Here is an 18,135-nt window from a genome sequence, read left to right as displayed (position 1 = left end):
ACAGCTTATTAGTGATTGGGCATCGTTTTATAAGATCCTTGCCCGCAAGTACTGCTTTAACCACATCTTTCATAGATTTGGCTCGAAGGAAGATTGTCCACAAAATAGAGTGCAGACTCTTAATGTTTTGGCATTGGGTATGGTCTACTGAAGCACTCGACTCATATCGTGTGGGCCTCAGGGATCTCATTCAGTCTCTTGTGCTAGCAAAATTCCTTGGTTGCGTTCCCTTAGGGCACTCCTGAGGACATTAGGGTAAGAAATGTATTGGACAGACATGGAGAAGATGGCCCAGATTTCCAGAGACAGGGTCAAAGAAATTTACTGGGAATTCATCCAGGTGGTAAGTGTGATCAAAGCTGTAGGACTGCTCACTTTAGCATTCACAGATTTTAAACCCTATTCCCAATACAAACACACTATTGATGATATTGTCCCAGCTATGACGAGGAATTGTTCCTCCTATTTAGATACAAGACACTCATTACCAGGTTGTTCTGCAGCAAATGGCAATCTCAAGTACCACTTGATGATCAGTACCCAACATGCAAAGGAGGACCCGAATCCCTGGTTCATTTATTATTTGTTGGCCCTCACTGCAACATTTTTAGATCTAAATGGAGTATTACCCTATGCAGGTGTATTGGTTCTAGACACCGCCTTAAGGTGCTTCAAATTCTCAGCACTAACACTAGGGGAGTTGTAGTATTCAGCTTAGCAACATTTCTGATGGACATATGGATTAGATGCTCGAAGTGCATTGTGTGACTTTTTATTTTATTTAATAGTGTGTGATGGTTTTTGTACTATTTTATTCTTACAGATTTATGATCTTAGGCCCTTTGTTTAAATATTTATGTATTGATGATTGGGTCGTCGACTATGTTTTAAATTTTATAATTCAAAAATGTATGTGTGTTTCTCCAGGAATCATTGTGCCCATACGTGTCTACATACGATTAGAAAGGTTAACATCCCATTTAGCAACACAATTGTTAAATAGGCCATTTTCCCCTTCTTCTTTAAGGAAGCATTGCTGTGTTTCACTGTATTTTTCTCCTCTTTCAACCTTTTTTAAATCATGATTGCTATGTTTGTAATAATCCTATGAGATGCAATTTATAAGATCTAAGTGATCGAAATAAAGTTTTTGATGATGATGATGAATAAGGCAAGTAATGGTGGGAAAAGGGAGTGAGAGATGGAACACATGCAATAAAAGAGCAGCCCATACAATGCACCAGATGCAGTCAGCGATTGCAGATGTGTTATATAATCCCCTGAAGTACCAGGTATGTGGCCATGGTAGACAATTTTAATATGAGAGTCCATATAGAAGCGATGAGGAGTAAGTAGCTCACAGGCTTGCACCGATGTGACCCAGCTAACGTAAATGCCACTTAATCACTACTTGGGTGACAGAGGAGTGATCCACAAAAGAGGCAGCCAGAGTAAAAGCTCTGTAGGGACCACTCAGATTTCTAAGGAATGCAACCAACGGTCATACACAGAGCAAATGCAGATAGTAAATCCTCTGTGAAGTTTACTAAGGGCTGATTGAGGAAGAATATGCAGGTATGTGGTGGTTACAGGAAGCTAGGACTCCAAGATGACAATCGAATGAGCAGGCCCAAAAACTGATAATCAAGACAAAATGAGACAACCACATTTTGGAAGTCACAAGTTAAATATATGCCCTTATGCTCATCTTCTAACTGACATCTATCCCTTTGATGTCAGGAGCTGGCTGTGTCTTCCAGATTTCAGATTTTGCTAGCTGGGCCCACCTAGAGAGATAAAAGGGTAACCCATGGCGTGTACTTTTTTACTGGTAATCAGGATAAATGCCTTATACGGTTCTCTTATGAATACCAGAGGAGCAGCAAAAGACACGCACAGGTTAAGATAAATGCTCCTTTCAGTCCTCTAGAAGTGACATCAAATGAGTCTGCAGGGGGTACTGGCCACAAGCAGCCAGGATAAATTACATATCTACCCAAGAGCAGCAGGTGAGACTACCAGGTCACTGAAGCTCTAGCCTTCAGCTTGGCACACCTATGCTCTCTGGGATTTGAAACCAGTTGATATGGCTCAATTTTATCATAGCTAGGATTCTGCTTGCCCGGATGAATGAGTAATGATAATCACTGTGTGAAGTGGAGTTGCCTTCTGCAAGAGGGTGTGAGCTCAGGTGCTTGCAGCGAGTCCCACTTTTTCCACTTTGTGAAGTGGACTGAAATGCTCCAGCAAGGCATGAGGGCCTACAGACTTGGGATGGATAGGTCACTAGATGATTCTGTCACCAAGGATTTAGTGCTTTACTTTGGGATTTACTTTCACAACATAATATATTCTGGGAGTTGAAATCCAGGTTCACATTATTTGATTCAATTGAACTAAAATATTTTGAAACATATATCGATTTACAAAAGAAAGTCAAGGACGGAATATAGCATTCTTGGAAACATTAATTCTTCTGGTATCTTTGGGTATGAGCGGTGAGGTGTATATTTTTTCCAGACAGGAGGCAATCCTGCTCCTCAGTCACTATGGAATTGTATTGGGACTACAACCACACATAGGTATGGCTAACTGCCGAAGTCTTGCTTACCAGTCACTCCCATCTGTTCCATTTATCCACACCTCTCTCCCCCTCCAGGCTGGGGTTAATTTGGAATTCCATTTGAAGTAGAGGGCCTCCAAGGGAAAACACCAGGAAAAAATCAGGTTTGGGTGTTTGCTCTCCACATGTTTCACATTTATCTTTCAGGTAAGCTCCATTGGATATGTCTCCAAAAGACTTTCCATCCACAGTTGGCCTAATAAATGCAATTGTTGTTGTTGTAGCGCAGGACAGGCCTTTCACCTTTTTGACATCAGTGAGTACCGGGGATGGGGGAGGGGGGGTTCCTGTACTTATGCAATGACTTCTGATTCAATTTCATGGCAGCCACCAGCAAGCAACTCCATGTAGGGTGTGTGATTAGAAGGTTTTTGTTCTTGTTCTTTTATCCTATTTGGGAAGTGTTTCCTCCTGGGTGCAGATATGGGGGCATATTCTTAAGAACGTGTAATAACCATTGCAAAAGTTACTTAACGCAGCCCTCAACATCGCAGTCCATCGCGGGAAATTTACGCCTTGTTAACCAGGTATTCACAACACAGCAGTACCATGCGATAGTCACCATACAACGCGTCAAATGGCCACGTTAAAATCAACGCCACGCCACAAAACTGCGAAACACAAATGCTAAAAAATCTGCGATGAGGCCAATCGTGATACAAAAATCAGCGAAAACCAGCCACAGGCTTGTAATCCACTTGCGTCAGGCGGGACAAATCACCATAAAAGTAGAAAAAAAAACAGACAAACAAATGCCAAACTACAGCGGAGAAACATGGATGTTGCCGGAGCAAGTACGGAGCAGAACCAGAACCCCACAAGCCCCCCAGAGGAACTGCCTGCGACCTCGGGGTCAGGGAAGGCCAAGGAGAAGAAGAGTAGGAAGAAGTGCTTCAGTCCGCAGGAGAACAGGACCCTGATAACGGAGGTGGTCGAACACCATCAACAACTGTTCATCACCTCCACTGTGTCATTGGCGACAGAAAATGGACTATGGCAGGCCATCATGGACAAGGTGAATGCCGTCGGAGTGCTGAAGATGATAATGGACGAGGTCAATAGGTGCTGGAATGACGTCAAGCGAAAAACAAAGCTGAAAATCGCCAACAACCGGAAGGCAGCAATGCAGACTGGAGGTGGCAGTCCTGCTCCACAGGAGGAGCTGGACGACATGGAGGAAATGGTGTCCACAGTCATCAGTGGGGAGACGGTGGCTGGAGTTGGGGGACTGGACACTGCTCAGCAGGACCGGACACAACAGCAAGAGGGTGATTGAGGACCAGGGACTGGGGGGACGGGGGAGATGGGCACAATGGCACACATGCACAATTAAGTAGAGCACAGCTGCAGACAAATCATGCCCCAGACCCCAACTCCCACCAAGAGAACTATGTACCCAAGTATGCAACATTTCAGCACTGTATGAGCACAGAAGTCAGAGGCACACCGCATGGAAGGGATAAGGGGCATCAAAATCAGAGCAGCAGGGGTGACTCCCCCGAAATGCGGTACACACATATCACGTGCACAGCACATCAACATTGACAACGAAGTGGCACAAATCGCAACACGCTCACCACAGAACAGAGGACACAACTGTTGCCGACTGGGTGTAGACACTGGCCAATCACAAGTGGCATTGCAGGGAAATGTGAGTTGATAATGTATAAGTACAAACACACAGCCGTGATGTTGTCGAAATGTCCACAGTCCCACAGCAAATGGGCAGCCCCTCCGAAACAGCCACGATGTACACAGTCATGCAGTCTGTAAACATGTACAATGCGACTACAAACATGTGAACACATTGTTATACTGCATCTCCCCTTCACATTGCAGAGGGACAATCACCAGCTCCTGCAGAGCAGTCCCAACCTCTCTTCTCTGTTGACAAAGAGGACCACAAGACCTTTGACTCCGACGCCCTCTGAGAGTTCATTGACAGTCTCCGCAGCACACCTCCAGGAGCAGGGCAGCCCAGCTGCAACGAGGAGAACCCACCCCCTGCACAGACCACACTGCAGGCAGCACCCACCAACACAGCTGCCTCCGAGGACCCCCACAAAGAACACATGGCCTTCCAACGCCGTGTCTTGGGATGCCAGGAGCAACTGGCTGAACAGGTGCGGGTGGGCTTTGACCGCATGGCAGACAAACTAGATGCCATACGTGGGTGTCTAAGTCCCATCAGGGACCACTCACGGTCCCTAACCGACACTGACAGTCCGCTCCATGCTCTCCATCGAACCCTGGCTGACATCGCTAGAGTCCTGACTGTGAGACAAGAATGACTGTCCAGTCAGAGTGGCTCCAGCTAGCTCGCCCGGGAGTTGGGACTCATGCGGAGGCTCATGGAGAACATGGAGCGGGCCAATGCGGAAAGAGCGGCTGCCGCGGCTGCACACCGACGAGAGGTAGCTGGGTTCCACAATGACCTCACAACCATCCTCATGGCGTTGCTGCCACAAAGCCTGGCGCTGATGCATGCTGCTGCTACCACTACATCCACATCTCCACCACCTGAAGTGTCAGTGCCACACAGTGTGGCAGACATTTCACCTCAGGCCCCTGAGGTGTCACTGCCACACAGTACTGGAGAAAGGCCAGCACCATCCACACATGAGGCACATGACACAGCAGAGGACGAAGATGTAGATGAATCTGCCCTCGTGGTCAGAAGGATGCAGTAGCATCCATCTCCGAATCACGGCCGGTTTCAGCTTGGTCCTGCCCTCTGCATCATCACCTTCCACTGTCCCCCGATACACTCTGCGACACTCACCTTGGACCTCGACATGGACTGCCATAACCTGTTTGATAGCCAATGACACTGCTTTCAGACCGCGGACTGAACTCTTCCACTTCCTTTGGACTGGTCATTCCCTGAATGACTCTGGCTGTCCCTCCACGGGCCAACATTTGAAAGTGAGGTTTGCATGGCCCTGTACTGCTCCAGATGCAACACTCCACTGAATGTGCATTAAACATTCCGAATCACACAGATGTGTCATCTCTGTGGTCTTTCAAGTGTGGTAGCATGGAGGAATGTAGGGTCAGTGAATTCCTCTTACATCCATGTGGCTCGTGTGGTTGGACTTGGGTCACAGGGTGACCCATTGTCGATTGTCGTCTGGGTGGCGCCGACGCAACAACAGCGACACACACATTTGTTACTTCCTTGTCCAGCTCCGTACGGAACCACGCCGAGAGCCCCGGGGTCATTGTTCAAACCCTTACAATGGAGTGGCATACGCCGGGGCAGCCCACTATTCTTACGCTCCAGGGGGGGACAACAACGCTACATGTGCCATGACTCCCCTGTAGTGATCTGCTGCTCACAGCTCTAGTTGTCAGCATGCCATGGCCAATCCCTCATGGCTGGTTTACACCCACACCACACCCATCCAGCACACGCGTCACAGCACATGTGACCCTGCCAATAAAAAGGGCCGGGCGCACATGTACGACGCCATTTCCAACCTGTCTCGGGGTGTATCCGTGTGGTGTGCATGTAGGAATGGAGGCCCAGGGGCATGCAAGATCGCATTCCGCAGGCCCGGAGGGGATATGATTGCGTCTGCACCACGATACCCAATCATAGAGGGTCCATGACTGTGGGGGCACAGACTTGTTGGCACCGGATACACTGCGGCAGTCACAGGCACACCGCCAAGGGACTGTGACTTTGGGTGCACTGAGGTAGGGGCACCTTAAGTGCTGAGTGGGTGTGCAGCCTGCGATGATGCCCCATCCAGACGGCTCAGGATTTGTGTGCCCTGCTGGACCGCAGTGTAGGCCTGAGCCAGCGAGCAGCACAGGCCTACCGCCATGTGGTTTCGCCTCCTGGATCACAGAGTTAGTGGCACATATGAGGCTGAGCGGGTGTGCAGCCTGAGATAAGGCCGGGTGCACTGGTATGTCCTCTGCCATGGAGTAATCAAGACCCAGCACCAAACGTGAGACCTGGTGACCTGCGGAGCGGGGCTGCATGATGTGGAGGATGTAATGTCTGTGGGCCCCAGGCTTGTGGCTTCCTGCGGCACATGGTGGGCCCTCTTTTCTACACGCCGGTGGCGGAAGGTGAGCAGTGATGCCTGGGTGCGCAGGGGCGGGCATGCACCGCTGGGCGGCAGGAGGGGCTGGGGTGCAGCTGCCTAGGTGCGCAGGGGCGGTTAGGCAATGATGTCTTATGCAATTGTATGTACTGTGCCATTCATGAATTTGGACTGTCTTTCAGATGACAGTTCTGTCTCAGATTTGGGACCTGGTGAACTGCACTACATACCGGCATGTGGTTGGAGACACACCGGTGGCAGCAGGTGGGCAATGTGGCCTGGGTGCGCAGTGTCGGCACTCTCTCTCCCTGTCCCTCTCTTCTTTTCTCTAGCTCTCTCTCCCCCATCTGTTCGTATAGCCCTCTCTGTCCGTCTTTCTCTTGCTCCCCCTCTCTGTCCATCTTTCTCTCGCTCCCTCTCTCTGTCCGTCTTTCTCTCGCTGCCTCTCCTTCACTCTCTCCTTCGCTCTCTCTCTCCTTCGCTCTCTCTCTCCTTCGCTCTCTCTCTGTCCTTTGATGTGCGCAGGACACAGCTTCTCATCATGATGTTTGTCTTTCAGGCTGTGACCTACGGATTGTCCCGAGGGGATCCGACATGTGTCTTCATTTCTGTTCTATGTTTATTTTGATACATTTTCATTTGTTGCTTCGGAAGTGAATGTGTGATGCTAATTTTTGTGACAACACATGCATGTCACCAGATGTGATTGTGCAACATCATGCTGGTTATTTGGTGTATGATTCCGTGTGGTTGATGTGACATATCTTTGTCGGGGGTGGGTGGGGGTGCCCGGGGTGGGGCCCGGGGGGGGGGAGGTGGGACCTGGTGGTGATGGCGGTGGGTGTTGTTGCCCTCTTGGAGCTCTGGGATGCATGTTCAGTGGCTCCATGGCATCTGTTGTTCTTCAGGTGTGGCTCTGGGCTGGGCTCTCTTTTGTGGTGCAGTTTGTAGTCCGACTTTGCACCAGGTCAGAGTAGGTTTTAGTTTCCTGGTGCTAACACGCCTCGCATGTTTTGTGATCTTATCGCAGATCAGGCTGGTCGTTGAGAATGTTGTGGTGTGGTGTTGTCGTGGCTTTTTGCACGGGAACGCCTACTCTGCATCTCATTAGCGATAGTTGCCGGGGTCATCCTTGGCGATGTTTTTTGCGGCTGCTTTCGCTGGGAAACTGGTGATATGAGCTGTTTGCACCTGCTTGAGAATGGGGTGGTAAGTTTATCGCAAATTTGGCTGTGTTAAGGTGCCGATAACTCTGCGATAGCGCCTTGAGAATATGGCCCATGGTGTTATGGGACGCAGCGATAAGCAGACTGGTGGATATAGAGGTGTGAGCAATTGATTCACAGTTTATAGTTCTTAGTAGGCTAGCAGCTTTGAGAACCTCTACCGGTCTCTTTAAGATACTGCACTGGGTTATCCAACCAAATAGTATAAAGTTTGTGGTCCTGAGCAGAATGGTTGGAGAGATAAATGGTTACAGAGAAATGCTGAGATATTACTATCATCCGACATCAGAATGTCATTGCGAGATGTAAAGAAGCAGTTTCATTGTGTAGACCTTCACTGAAAACACTCAGACCCCACAAGAATGTTGAAATGTGTTGGCGTATACATTGCAGTCGTCAGGAGACAGCCATTTATAAATAAGAAGAAAAGCAATACATACACGAAGATGAATAGAGGTTTGATGCCTCTATGACCTCCCTTTCTTATGAGGGCTAGAACATGTCCCCAGTTTAACCCCTTCCCCGCTCATGATGGAACCACTCCGTCATGAGCCACGGTTGCGCTGTGCTCATGACGGAGTGGTTCTGTCATGCTGTGGCCGTTGGCGGCCGCTCCGCCCACGCGGCGCTAATTCCCCGCCTGTGCGGGCGATTAGCGCAGTGGGCGGATACGTGACGGAACCACTCCATCATGAGCACAGCTCAACCGTGGCTCGTGACGGAGTGGTTCCGTCACGAGCACAGCGCCACCGCGCTGCCCCCAAACCCCCCAAATTCCTGCCGCGGCGAAGGGGTTAAAGAAACACATAACCTTGAATGGTTTACAATACAGCACACTTTTTTACAAAATTGTGATTATATGTGTTGGACATTTCTAAATGTAATGTCATCATATCAGATCATGTATGCTGTGTCTACATTGCATTTATTGTGATATGTATGTAATTAGTCTTTTAATATGTTGTTATATATGTTAATTGCACAAAACATAAGGTTTTGCAGAAGTTGTTTTGAAGTAAAATCACTCAAATCAGAGAAAAATCATCTCCCTTCCTATATATGCCATATTTTCCAACTCATGTAATGTGATGGTTCAGAAATCCATATGAAAAAAAGAGATATGTGGAAACCCAGTGGTCAAAGAAAAGTATCATTTAAATAAAGAATATGAAGTCTTAATTGACAATCATGATACGACTGATAGGATATGGTATAGGGGGTACACTCTTTTTTTTCATTATACTTTTAGAAAGTTGGCATTTTCTTGTCCTAACTATTTGGTGCCTGCTGTCAGTGTTCTGGGTCACATGACCCTACTGTTTGTGTAGTCATCCCGGACAGTAAGACAAAAGGTCTTAGGTGTTGGCAGAATGTGCCGTCCTGACAGGATGAGTGGGGACGGAGCTGTTCCCTGCCCTAATTCCACCTAAATAGGTGCTCCACACAAAGAAACCTAATCCGGCATTAACAATTATAGAAACCAGATATTTTTTCTGAGCTGCTCTTATCATATGATGATAGACTCTAAGCCTGGAACGATATTCTGCTTTTTCCTTGGGAGATTTGGTAAAATACCATCTCCACTCAAGGCATTTACAGACCGATTTCTCTTGATGCAAATTCTCCAAAAACCACAGAGCTGGACTTCTAGCAGAGGCAGATGAACATTTTTTTGAGGGTGCGATGTGATCAAAAACACTGGTCAGGGAGTCATGGTAGACAGACAAAGCAGTGTCCACATCTGAGTGAGATAAAAGCAGGGGAGCAAAGCCAGCCTCCATAAAGGCGACAGGAGTAACTGTTTTCCAGTTGCGTCGATATCTAGATGCAGGTTTCTTAGGGTTTCCAGGAAGAACTTTACACAGGATGGAAAACCTGATTTAAGTAATGGTCTGACCAGGTGACAGGAAGAGGTGAGTCACAGGAGACTTCATGAACATTAATAAAGATAAGATCCAACATGTTTCCTGCCTTATGTGTGAGGTCAGACACTATGGTGCATATTATCAAGACAAGCAATAAAATTATCGCCGCTTTAGCAGCAGAAAACTGCTGCTAAAATGGCGATAATGGGCTTGATAATATGCTCTATGGAATTCCAATTGAAGCCCATGTTAGATGTTCTTCACATCTAACATGGGCTTCTATTGGAATTCTTAAGGGAATATTATCAAGCCCATTATCGCCGTTTTAGTGGCAGTTTTCTGCCGCTAAAGCGGCGATAATTTTATCGCCTGTCTTGATAATATGCCCCTATGTGTTTAAGCTCCAGTGATTCCAGTGATTCCAAATCTCTCAGTGATTCCAAAGAGTTTGATCACACCTGGATCATTGCAGTTTTCGCAATGATAGTTAAAATTAGCCAATAGAAGGTACTTTGTAGAGGCCAAGGCATAGGGTGCAATAAAATCCATTGAACTCCTGTTTCATGCCAGGAGAGGTATAATAGCGCCCCTTTCCACGTTTCTGTGGCAGATAAAACTAGCGGTGGGCAGAGAACTCTGCTCTGCTGGCGGAGCGTGTAGATTTTTGCCTACTCCGCGTTCCGCTGAGAACGCGGAGTTTAGGCAAAACTTCGACTCCACAGTGGTGCGGAATAATGAGTCCCGGGCCCCACATTTCAATTCCCGCCTCCACCCCCCCCCCAATAAATATTAAACAAAATAAATAAATGAGACTTTAAAAAATACACTTACCTTTATATGCGGTGCCACGATGTACGAATGACGTAGGGGTATGCAGAGACCACGGCGAGGAGGAGGAAGGCAGCCCGGAGACGCCGCATATAAAAGTAATTGTATTCTTTTAAAATCTTGTTTATTTATTTTCTTAAATATTTATTATGGGGGTGGTGGAGGCACGGAGGGGTGTTCAGCTAAGTTTTTGCCCAACTCCGTGGAACTCCACGTACAGCAACTACGTCAGCTCTTAAAAATGCATATCTCTACCTAGCCAGCGCAAAGTGAGTCAATGAACTCAACCTTTAGGGGGTCGCAAAAAGCAATAACAATACACCTCCTGAACAATCACTCCAGTCAGGTCTAATAAGAGAGGAGTGTTCAGGGATGGCTAGAGGAATGCAAGGGACTGCATAGTTACAGAGCCAGGTTCCAGTAAAAATAACAAAGCTCAGGATTGGATGCTGAGATGAGGACCCATATTTCTAATGTGTGCTTGGACATAGGTCTAATATTACAGTACAGTCCAGCAATTTCCCTAGTCCCATCTACCTTGATATTGTCAATGCTAATTAAAGAACTGATGTCAGTGGTATGATTGGAAATTATTCCAGACAGCCAGGAGTGTGATACAAACAAAGGCAAATTATTTACAGGCTCAGACACTGAGTGGGAGGAACATGCAAATCTACATGCCCTTCAGGAGGCGGGGCCCTCATGAAATGGAAAGATTTGTCTGCAACTCCAAAAGGAATTGCAGGACGTGGCGCTAACCAACCCCATATGCTTGAGTTCCCTAGAAGAATATTTCCTTGCCATAAAGAATAGAAAAAGGCGGGGACCAGAAAATTGGAAACAAGAAGTGGTCCTAGCTTCGTCCAGGCTCAGACAGGACTAGACTGGCTTGCCTTTGGCAAGTCGGTGGCACGCCTGCCCTGCAGCTGCCTTTACGCTTCTCGGCACAAATGAGCCCTGAGTCTAGCCTGCCCACCAGTCCAAGATGGCAGCTGTCCAGTGTCTCACTGAAAGAAAGACCAGCCCAACACCCAAGACTCTCTCCACAACAAAGGGCATACAGCCACAGCGGAATGGAGAGTGGTGAGGGCAAGTAAGGACACAAAAATTAAAGCAGGCGCATGAGCAAGACCATATTGCACACCATCACAAAATAAGGGAAGGAATGGTTCAATGGAAACCTTAAAATGCATTAAAAACCCATCCCACCCGCAAAGAACAAACAGATGTACCCATTCACGTAGGACGCAAGACAGCCAGGTAAGTTATAAACAGCCATAACGTAGCAGGGTAAGTTTAAAACATATCCTCGAGTAGCGCTACGTGTCCACGCCCGGCAGCTGTCTTTTTGCTTGCTGGTACAAATGAGCCCTGAGTCTAGACCGCCAACCTGTCCAAAATGGCGGCAGTCCAGTGGCTCACTGAAATAAAGAGCAGCCCGACACCCAAGACTCTCTCCGCAACAAACAGCACACAGTCGTGACGGAACGAAGAGTGGAGAGGGCAAGTAAGGACACAAAAATGAAAGGAGGTGAGTGAGCAAGACCACACTGCACACTATCACAAAATTAGAGAAGGAATGGTAAAAGGAAACCTAAAAATGCATTAAAAACCCGGCCCACCCGCAAAAAACAAACAGATGTCCCCAGCCCCGTATTCAACAGCTCCTTCCAACTATAGACCTATTTCGCAATTACCTGTACTTGCAAAAACCTTAGAAAGGTTTATTACTAAGCCACTTGCTGCCTTTCTTGAAGCTAACTGCATTCTGGAAATCTCACACTCTGGTTTTAGAGAGGTTCACAGCACCTAGACCACGCTATTGGCTGTGTCAGATAATATCAGGCTCTCCCTCAATGTGGGAACTCCTGTCATGTTGGTACTGTTGGATTGATCAGCAGTATTTGACACGGTCTCCCACTCTATTCTTACCCGCAGGCTTCACGAGGCAGGGCTATATGGCAGGGTGCTACATTGGTTCATGGACTTCCTTGCCCACTGAACATCACAAGTCCGCTTGGATTTTTTCAAGTCATGACTGGTGCATATGGACAAGGGAGTCCCCCAGTGACCATGCCCGAGCCTCACTTTGTTTAACATCTATATGGCCCCATTATCTCGAATCGTTAGAGCCTGCGGTGCAGAGATCGTGTCATATGCAGATGTCACACAACTACTGTTTTCCTTTAGTACTGATCCTGACAAGGTGAAGAGCAAATTCACAAGCTGCATGATTGAAGTCGCTGTCTGGATGAGTAACAACTGTCTCCAAATAACCAGCAACATGACAGAGATCATGCTTTTTGGTAAGGCCATCAAGACATGATCAGCTGATTGGTGGCCCGCACATCTTGGTACGGCTCCTGCACCTAAGCAGGTAGCAAAAAATCTTGGCATGAGGCTGTATCACACACTCTCCATTAAAGATCAAGTCAGCTTCACATGCGGGACATGTTTTGCTACCTTGAGGTTTCTAAAAAAAGCCCTGCCCTGGCTTCCTGACACCACTAGGAAAACTCTTGTTAAGGCTCTCATCACCAGTCACCTGGACTATGGGAACGCCTTGCTGACCTCAGTAAATGATACCCTGCTGTCAAAACTGCAGGTGGTCCAGAATACCGCCCCACGACTAATCTGCAAACTTTCTTCGTGCTCACCTTCTTCTTCGATCCTTAAAAAGCTTAATTGGTTACCTATTAAGATGAATGTCATCTTTAAAGCTGTTTTACACACAAAGCTCTCTAAATCGCGGCCAGCTTATCTGTTGTCCCTGCTAAATCCTTATCTTCCTTCTAGATGTCTGAGATCGTAGGACAAAGTGTTTTTGGTGATTCCTCGCATCCACACCTGAAGATATGGGGGCAGATCGTTTGCCTACACTGCCCGCTACCATTGGGACAAACTTCCTTTTGGCCTTCGCTCCTGCCCTGACTTCCCTTCCTTCGAGAAGGGGCTTAAGACTTAGCTATTTTAGATTTTCGCCTTCTCTCATGCAGCACAGCATCAGGATGCTCCTTCTTGAGTGACATGTGCATGATACCAAGTGACCAAATAAATAACAATAGTCTTTTGTGACCCTATACTTCTTGGAGCCTTGACAGGGGAAGAAGGTACTTTCCAGAACCAGATGTGGGGGTAGCCTAGAAGTTTCCCCCATGTCAAAGGTTGGCACAAAGTATAATTATCGGACCCTCAGACAAACTCTTCAGTTCACTCCTGGGCCTCTGGAGGACTTCAGAAGGGCTACCTTGACCCCCCAGAGTACTGCCCTGGTGCTTGAGGCCTGCCTTGTACCTCAGAGGACTGCCCTGCCACTACCAGAGGACTGCTCACTTGCTTGAGGCTTGCCTTGCTGCTTAAACATGGGACTAACAGAGGGACTCCAAAGTCCAGTTGGCTGGCTACTGTGTGAGTTACAGGGACATAACAACTACAGAGACCTTGAACTATGCACCTACCCTTTGCTGAAGTGAGTCCAGACCTCCCTAGTGGTGCCTATATTGTCCTGGACCCTTGGAAGTGGTGTTGAAGATGCTACTCCTGGCTAACCGTAAAAGTTGGGACTTAGAACATTTTTCACCAAAAAGGCACAGATGAACCAACAGGAGTCTGGGACCTACCTGCTACCCGATTCACCCAAAGTGCATTACCGGTCAGCCAGCCGTCGCAGTAGCTCCCAATATGTTTTCTCAGCAGCAACAAATCCTGCTCTGCGGAATCTCCAAACTATGGTGTCTGGCCTCATTAAGCCCTCTTTGGCTACAGCTTGCAGCTTGTCCTGCTGGAGGTTTTCGACTTCCAAAAAGTTGTCAAAGTTCGAAGGTAAAAATCTTGAGAGATCTCGATGACAACAGGCATCCCATCAATGATGGCAACCTCCTTAGCCCAAGAATCCTTCTTCTTGGTGCTTTTTCCCACCATCATCAATAGCTTCTCTGAGATTTCATCCCGCACTCTCCTGAATTGATGGCTCCTCCTCGGCCAGAGCATGTTGCCATGCCCCACTGAACTCTACCTTCGCCTGGACTTTCCCAGAAATGTAATCCAAAAGTAAGCCGATAACGGAGCCAATCCACTTGTGTATCTAAACTGCGCTCCATCGCAGTCGGCCTTAACTTTTGACTTTGCCCCGGTCTCGCGCAACCAGATACTTGGCACTTTGATCTTTTAGGTGCTAGATTTCGCTAAAAAGGTTAAAAATTCATAATTCCAGTTCTAATGATTGAATTTTATTTGATTTGGTGTCATTTTATTCATTAAAATTTATATTGAGAATTTTCTTGTGTTGTGTTTTCACTTTATTACTGTTTGAGTGCTGCATAAATACTTAACACAGTGCCTCTAAATTAATCCTGACTCCTTTTGTATCAAGCCACTAGTGGGCTAAGCACATAATAATTTAATGACTTATGTGGTTCACCCTGTCAATCATTGTGGTTGTTGTTCAGGAAAGGTTTCCATCTGCCTCAACCAATCACCCAATTTCTTATGATAGTTGTTTAAAATATACTTAGAGAATATTTGACTCATCTAATGGAGTACCACTCATGCTAATGGCTGTTTGGCATACGCTCCAGGTTACAGGTAATGATTCAATGGAAATGTATGTGGGACTATTTCTATATGAAAAGTAAGTTTTTCACATTCCACTCTTTTGCTCCAGTATGCAGAAATAAATATTGTTGCATATTTTTCCCTGCATTTGGCAAAGCATTTGTGCATGCAATGCATGTAAACAACATTTGTGAATGTCTTTGTTTACATGCGTTGGCAAATTAAGGCCAGACCTTTTGGTTTTGCCAATGTTTGTAATTTCAATTACATGCAGGACATTAACTATTAATATTGATATATTATTTATTTATATCTTATATTTATTTTTTTGTTTATCCAAAACAGGTAGTCAAGCTTAAGACGGCATCATGAAAGAATATGTGTTTTTGCTCTTCTTGGTTTTGTGCTCTGCTAATCCATTTAAGAAGTCCTCACAATTCTCAGCAAAGAGCTCAAAATTCATAGTAATGAACGATATGATGCTAAATGATGAGGACGACGACGATGATGACAATGACGACAACGATGACAATAATTCTCTCTTTCCTATTAAAAAAACAGTAACCATGCGTCCTATAAAACCTCCTAGAGACATGCTCCCGGAGTGTCCCTTTGGATGTCAGTGCTACCTCAGAGTCGTCCAATGCTCAGATCTAGGTAAGACATAACACAAAATGTTCTACTTGAAACATTTTTGTAAGATAATCCAGCTCTGAAAGCTGAGCACACAATACAATAATGAAAATAATTGTTTTTCTTGTAACACTGCACACCAGCCTTGTGCCCTCTATAAGCACAACAGATAACAGTGGAACACTACAGGCATGCACGGGATATGGAAAGTGCTCTATTAATGCAAATACAATACAATACTATTACCTATTTTAATGGTCACCTTGTACTCTGTATACATTCACATAGCACAAGTTATGTTCTATATCAGACCCCGTTCGGTGGACCACGGGTGGGGTCAGGGACTATTGGATCACAGCTGGGGGGGGGGGCTAGGGTCATTTGCCTCTAGAGTTCTGGGTTCCATTCTACTATAGCTCTGCAAACTTGGCCAAGTAAAACCATTTCAGGACTTGAGTCTCAGTGGTAGTGACGGCGAGCAGTCACAGACCTCTCAGGGAGGTTAGTGTGTGGGTACTCGGGCTCAGTGGTCAACACTACACCCAGCAACCCAAAAAGATGATTAATCAGGCTGGTGCTTTCATTTAGAAGCACCAAAAAGCACAATACTACAGACTACAATCACATTAGATACTTAATATGCAGGTAAAGATCCATGCATTTCAAAGTGGGACTCCAATCTAGGCACTCTACCGATCCCTTATATCTCCCTCTGTAACTGAGGTCTGAGTGTTTTGTGACATGGTCTCTATATTTAGGTGCAATGCTTCTCCCGCCTCTCTTAGCACAAAGTCTCTCTGTTGGGCTCTTGGCCCAGACATTATCTAACCCGTTTTTTCTGGTGCAGCACTGGGCAATGCTGGGTCTTTCCACTGTGGTGGGCAGAACTTGTAGACTTAGCATGCAGCAGTCCCGTTCAAGGTGTGTGGCTCATAGTCGTACAGTGAGCCCCTGGTGGGCCATGGCAGGACCAGAGACTTCTGACATTGGTACTTTTCCGTGCTCCATAAGTCAGTCATTACAGGTGTCTTTTGTTGCTCTGGTGAGTCTTTATCAGTCTTGCTAGGGCTTCCCTGGAGAGAGGTGGCTGGCAGTCCTTTTTTCAAAGTGTGGTGCTCCTGCAGCACTAACACACTTTTTGTTGCAATGCTGAGGCATGTTGGCAGAATTCGATTGGGCACTGAGTTCTTTGTCATCACAGCTGCCAAGTGCTAACTTCAGCATGAGATGCCTCAAGACACCGGTGTAGCTGTTTGAGTAGAGATCACCCCAGGGACTCCTGAGGGTAGTACCAGATATGCTACGTACAAGGGGTACCTTGGTGAGTACAGCAGGATTGCAGTCTTTACTTCTTCAGTGGTCATGACCCAACAGCAGTCTCTTTCCTGGCTTTAGTCAGACTGGAAACTAGTACCTTGGTGCCAACGACGGGGTAACTTGGGAAGGATACCCAGAGCACTTCTAACCTCTGAAAGTGTTGTGTCTTCTCCATCTGGGTTGAAGTTGGATCAATGTTCCTGATCACCCCAATCACACGGTCTGTGAGGCTCTGGTGTATACACCCCTGCACCAGGGTCCACTGCCCCAGACCCATCTAACAGTTGGCTCCACCTGCAGGGTCAATGCACTCATTTCCTCCCACTCAGGCAAGACTCCTTGGCTCCGAGGACAAAAGAGACTCCAGGTGATATCCCTTAACCACTGGGAAGCTGCTGGTCAGGCAGACTCCAGCCTTAATTGCGGAGTAGTTCTCTGGGCATTCTGAGGAGCACCCTCTCCTCAGTTGAAGAGAACTTGGAACTGGAACATTAAGTGGTTTAGCAGCTCCCACTTTTTGGCAGAGTTAGCAGACAGGAGATTTTTATTTTTTGTATGCCTTTGCAGAACCTGGTTGGATCAATTTCCCTTTTTATGTGTTCTTCTCAGACTGTTGCCCAGATTCAGTCTGTGTCTTGAGTGAGGCTCTTCACAGCAGGGCTAGCTCAAGTTTGGAGCACCCATCACAGAGGCATAAAGAGGTGTGAGAAGTTTTCACCTGACTATCAAGAGCCACATTTGATAGTGATCAGGAAAAGAGACAAAATGCTGATCCCATTCTAATTGACCCTTCACACCCTGACACAGATACTGTAGTGCCACCCTTCACCCCTGTCATCCCACAAATTGCAGTCTAGACTAATTGGCAGCCCTCTGTATTGGAAATGACCTAATCAACTTTCTAAAGGGAAGCCTGTCTCTTCATTCTCCACTTCAGTTTCTGAGTTATCTCACTCCAGTCTCAGGTACGTCAGCAATACACTTCCACTGTCTGGGAAAGCAACATCACCTCCATCTTGTGCACATGAACAGCC

At 46.7% G+C, this 18,135-nt stretch overlaps 1 protein-coding gene across 2 annotated transcripts in view; it reads left to right on the top strand.

Moving 5' to 3' along the window:
• The window catches only part of ASPN (asporin), a 217,261-nt gene that overhangs the window by 86,970 nt on the left and 112,156 nt on the right, over positions 1 to 18,135 (top strand). For both annotated transcript variants that reach the window (XM_085624886.1, XM_085624887.1), the window contains exon 2: positions 15,497 to 15,808. In XM_085624886.1, the coding sequence (XP_085481012.1) occupies positions 15,520 to 15,808 (289 nt within the window). In that variant the 5' untranslated portion in view covers positions 15,497 to 15,519. The remainder of the gene's footprint in view (positions 1 to 15,496; positions 15,809 to 18,135) is intronic.

This window comes from Triturus cristatus, chromosome 9 (genome assembly GCF_964204655.1).
Source record: "Triturus cristatus chromosome 9, aTriCri1.1, whole genome shotgun sequence".
In the NCBI taxonomy this organism is placed as follows: domain Eukaryota; kingdom Metazoa; phylum Chordata; class Amphibia; order Caudata; family Salamandridae; genus Triturus; species Triturus cristatus.
This window is presented reverse-complemented; position numbering and strand designations above follow the sequence as displayed.